Source organism: Chenopodium album, chromosome 1, assembly GCF_948465745.1.
Source record: "Chenopodium album chromosome 1, dcCheAlbu1.1, whole genome shotgun sequence".
NCBI classification, from domain to species: domain Eukaryota; kingdom Viridiplantae; phylum Streptophyta; class Magnoliopsida; order Caryophyllales; family Amaranthaceae; genus Chenopodium; species Chenopodium album.
In genome coordinates this window covers 69,342,580-69,347,403 of record NC_137834.1, presented here as the reverse complement: position 1 = coordinate 69,347,403, position 4,824 = coordinate 69,342,580, and the positions used below count along the sequence as shown (strand labels likewise).

Below are 4,824 nucleotides of genomic sequence, written 5' to 3'. Positions count from 1 at the left end.
ATTTTTTTTTTCTTTTGTCGAAGCCAATAACCTTTATTAATTCACTTAATTACCATCTAATTTCTCCCATTTCTTCTAATTACCCTCTAACTCAATTAATTATTTAACAATTAATTTATTTATAAATAAATAAATTATAATAAAAAAACCACCACCACCTCCACAAGTCAATTCAACCATCCCCTTCATGCGGCATCTCTTCTCCCCTACCTGAGTCGCCGCTCAAAACCCCCCACCCCAAGTGACCCATCTCCATCTCCATTAACAGTCGACCCCTCTCCCTCTCCTCCTCACACTCCATTACAACTTATGGGGCATATGCTATTTGAAGATCTTCCTCTTCCTTACCCTCCTCACTCTCCATTACAACTTCATTTAGATCAATATAATGATAATGCACGGTCAGTTTCAATACAAATTGTCTTTAAACAGATTTTTCCATTAAGGTAAAAATGATCTGCAATTATCACAAAAAACTTGAAAGCTTATGCCGCTCGTATAAATATAACTCTTAATGATACCAAACTTCTTATAATTATGACAATTGCAATACCTGGTTCCAGAATCTAGATCGCGGGTACTGCAAGAAGGCAAGCTAGTATTCAGTAGTATGTAGATTATGAATTTCTACGGTCAAACGACATCCCTTAAAGAAGTAATAACATTCTACAAATGTCAAGAATAATATCTATGCAATATAAGAGAGATTACAAAGAATATAGGAGGGAGAATTTACAAGTAACAGGTATAAATCATTTGACAGCAAAAAAGAAAAAACATCATCCAATAGTGATTTCGTGATCTTGTCGCTGATGTACCAATGCCAAATTCATCCCGTTTGTAGAAGGACTGCTTGCTTGACTCTCTTCATCAACTGCTCTAAAATATGAATAAGGTCCCCAACCTAGTGTCAATAAATCCAGAGTCCGAATCAGCTCAAAAGTTCTAAAAAACAGAACTACAATATATTAAACAGAAAGTGTAATGCTACTGAGGTCGTAAGTGGTGATGATTAAGTTTTTATAGAATATTTCAATAGGAAGCATAGCAAGTCAGCCAAAGGATTCAAAAGCGACGTTACCCTTGGTGCTATGTGGTGAAGGGAAGAACTGGAGATAGCAAACGAAAGAAATGAAAAGGCCTGCAAAGAAGGTAAAAAATTGAATTTGATGTTAACAGAACAGAAAGGTAAAGTCTCTCATGAGTACCCTCAAATATACTACTTTGTATATAACTCTAACAATAACGAACCTAATATAGCTCCTGCAAAGACATCTTGCCAATGGTGCCAGTAATCATCAACTCGAGATACACCTACAAGGGCTGCCATAAGTAGAGGGAGGAACACAACACACAATTTTCCTGCATGCCCCCTTCGATCAAATACTTGGATTTTTCCTGACAAATATAACGATAGAAATCCAAGTCCTGCAAAAGACCCTGTATCGAGTTCCAACAAATACCTTGTAAGATACAGAAAGGTATGACAAAACAAGCCAAAAATTAAGATGATAAGGTTGTAGCAGTATCAGCCAGGTTAAGAAAGTATATGACAAATGATGGTATCATTTTCAATCTAATACTCTGTACTATACAAGATTTGAATATAGAGTGCTCAGGATCGGAGTTGCTTACATGAGGTGTGACCACTAGGAAAACTCTTGTGCCCCTCCTTTATCGCAGCAGGATCGCCACTGCATATTACATCACCAAAGAGATCATAAAACTGCAGGAAAAGGACAGGAAACCGCATATCAGAGTTCAATTGCACAAATGAGGTTTTTTCAGAATTTCACAATGATTTTTTAGGTTACATATAAAATAAAAAGATAAAGATTCATACATCCTGGCCATCCGGAAAGCAGCGCCAAAAGAAATCAGGTCTAGGTCGGCCAACTCCATCTTTAATAGCATCTGTAATGACGCCGGTAATGAGCACTGAATACAATAGGCCTGCATATTGTAGGAGAAATTATAAGTTGAGCCTCCGTAGAACTTAAATTTTCTTTAACAAGAAAATAGAAAGGAATACAAGATATCATGACTTTACCTAGAACCGCATGATGTAAATCATGGACATCCCTTCTCCTAAAGTAGCGAATGTTGAAAATAATAATAGGCAGCAAAACTGCATAAATCTGCCAAATACATGCAACATTAGACCTGAACAACCTTATGGTTTTGTTGCAAATTTCTTTGCTATCATGATGCAATATAGCAATATATAACAGAGTTTATAACAATTATATAGAGACTTACAGGAACTGCCCATACTGGAACTGTATTTGACTTCAAAGGATACTTAAGATCTGTCATCATATCCTTTCCAACAAAGCGATAAAATGGACTTATGACATTCAAAATGATTTCAATGACCACCAAAAGTATCAGTATTAACCAATCATGGAGGTGTGTTCTTGCTATTGTGGCACCATGAGATTTAATCGAGTATGCTCGAACCTGTTCACCGATTGTCATTCTCCCCTCCTGAACAATACAACAGCCATGTTATAACCCACAATGGCTGACAGAATTCATCTTCTTAGTCAGATAAGCATACATGAATTTTAACCTAATTTGCCATTTCAATTTCTGTTAGAAAGTAGCATCAACAAGCCACTAACAGAATTTCGAGCACTAAAGCTTTGTTACAGCATAGGTAATCACCTTTCAAGGAAGAACTTATATGTTTTCACTGAATTAAGTACCTTGCAGATCTATCATAGAGCAGTACATCTTAAAGTAGCTTTTACATTACACATTTTGCAAGTTAGTACTTTTAACTTTTCTTGAAAATGTGATTTCCTTTAATGATACTTTTGACTATAATATATTTAAAAAATTGATCTGGCCCTAAATTGATCACCATTCGCATAATTGATAAATGTAGCGAAATTTATTAATTATCAATAATCTTTTTAGAAACTAAATTCCTACAAAAATTTGAAGTCAAGCATGAATTCTTTCTATGACATTACCATAAAGCAAAGAAAAATATGATAACTACATTTCACATTACCAACACAATTTGAACATTGTATAATTTACGATCCCCTCGAAGTATAAGGCAACCAATCAATGACGGCGAGGAGTTAATTATAATTTCTATACATACCCAAGAGTGTCTATTCCTCTCCAATGCTCCAATTATAGTCATCCCTACCATTTTTCCATTATTACGCACTCCTTCCGTCCCACTAAGATTGGTTCACACCTCTTAATTTGCGCAATGGGACATTCAATTTTGATAGACAGATAAATTTTAGTGTGACGGATGGATTAATAAAATGAGAATCTTGTAAGCAATATCCATAATAAGAGCAGAAAATTTGAAATCTAGTTTGAACAAAAAGGTAAGCAATACCCAATGAACATCAAAACAAGCCAGTAAAATGACAAACAGAAAAAACCCCAAGAAATCAGGTCTAAATGACATCACATAAAACTGTACCTTAATTTAAAAAGTACATTAAACTTTCATATACTAGCAAAAAAAATTGTCAAACTTTTATATTGTGAATCATCAAACCAAAAGTCCCTTATTTTTATCATTTTATGGGTCTTCAACAATGTAGGCAACCAAAGTTAACACTTTATAAAAATTTACTCCAATCCGAAATTAATAGTTTTCACAATCTAATTTGAAATAGTAACGTGACAACTAAATTAGGAGACGAGAAAAAAAACTAAAATCTATCATTTAAGTCTACTAGATTGACAAAAAAAATTCAAATAATTGAAATCATTGACTTCTATAAATAACAGATTTCAAAGGTTCATCGTTTGCCATCGAAATTAAGAAATAATGATAAATAAAATACAAAAGAAAAGAAAATATGAGAAAAACGAAGAAGAAGAACCTGTTAGATGAATGTAGATGATGAGTGATAATGGAGAATAGAGTTGGTTAATTGTGTGGAAAAGGAGAGAGAAAGCCTGAAAATGGTGAAAGATAGAAATAGCGCGTATTATTCTGGCCTAGGATTTCTCTAATGTTGTTCGTTGTGAACTGCTCCGTGTATTTCCATCGATATTGGGTTTATAATGTTGAATAGACAACGGTCAAATTGTTATGACATTCTATTATTTATTTATTTATTTTAATTATTATTATTATTATTGGAATAGTTCTATTATTATTAATACTACTTGTTCTCGTCCAAAAAATATACTATTAGTATATTACTTGTAAATTTATACTACTATTTAAATTATGCTTCATGCTATTAAATAATGGAGTACGTATGATTGTATGAACTGTGAAACATATACTTTCCATTATTGTAGTGTTTGCTCTGTTTTGGTTTTGGTTTTGGTTTTGGTTTTGGTCAAAAATGTTTAACTATTTTTTAAATTGATAATACCCATTAATTACATATACAATGTATAATTAGAAAAAAAAAATATATATATATATATATATATATATATATATATATATATATATATATATATATATATATATATATATATATATATATATATATATATATATATATATATACGTATATATTATTTTTTATTCTTATTTTAGAGGGTTGCTTGGACTCTTATGCAAAATTTGTGTATGTGTGTTTTTTTTTTTTTTTGTAAGGAAAGTGTTAGGGTATTTATATTAAATCATTATTCGCCATTGCTTTGAGGAAAACATCCAAACATACAAGATCCCTACACGCTTTACATAAGAAATTTAAAAAAAAATTAAAGCTATGAGCTAATCGACAAATATCATCATAGATCAGACATAAAAGATCAGAAATTATAGCTATGAGTTAATTTGTTTGTAAGTGTTAAAAGAAAAGAAAAAAGATAGAGACGAGAGAC

At 32.2% G+C, this 4,824-nt stretch overlaps 1 protein-coding gene across 2 annotated transcripts; it reads right to left on the bottom strand.

Moving 5' to 3' along the window:
* Window positions 1–497: 497 nt before the first annotated feature.
* On the bottom strand, window positions 498–4,032 carry LOC145600787 (putative lipid phosphate phosphatase 3, chloroplastic). Of its 2 annotated transcripts, none has more exons than XM_081656675.1 (8): window positions 3,861–4,032; window positions 2,260–2,487; window positions 2,051–2,138; window positions 1,844–1,953; window positions 1,636–1,726; window positions 1,252–1,440; window positions 1,082–1,141; window positions 498–904 (listed from the first exon to the last, which is right to left on the bottom strand). In XM_081656675.1, exons 2-8 carry the CDS (start codon window positions 2,476–2,478, stop codon window positions 780–782), a joined length of 882 nt encoding a protein of 293 aa, XP_081512801.1. In that variant the 5' UTR covers window positions 2,479–2,487; window positions 3,861–4,032; the 3' UTR covers window positions 498–779. The 2 variants fall into 2 exon arrangements, with proteins under 2 accessions (XP_081512801.1, XP_081512844.1); XM_081656718.1 differs by lacking the exon at window positions 3,861–4,032 and adding an exon at window positions 2,573–3,819.
* Between the last annotated feature and the right edge of the window lie 792 nt (window positions 4,033–4,824).

Coding starts and splice junctions, on each gene's coding strand:
- LOC145600787 (XM_081656675.1), bottom strand. CDS start 2,478: ATGACAATCGGTGAACAGGTTCGAGCATACTCGATTAAATCTCATGGT. Junction 1,954..2,050: donor TTTACATCATGCGGTTCTAG/GTAAAGTCATGA, acceptor TACAATATGCAG/GCCTATTGTATTCAGTGCTC. Junction 1,441..1,635: donor TCCTAGTGGTCACACCTCAT/GTAAGCAACTCC, acceptor AACTCGATACAG/GGTCTTTTGCAGGACTTGGA.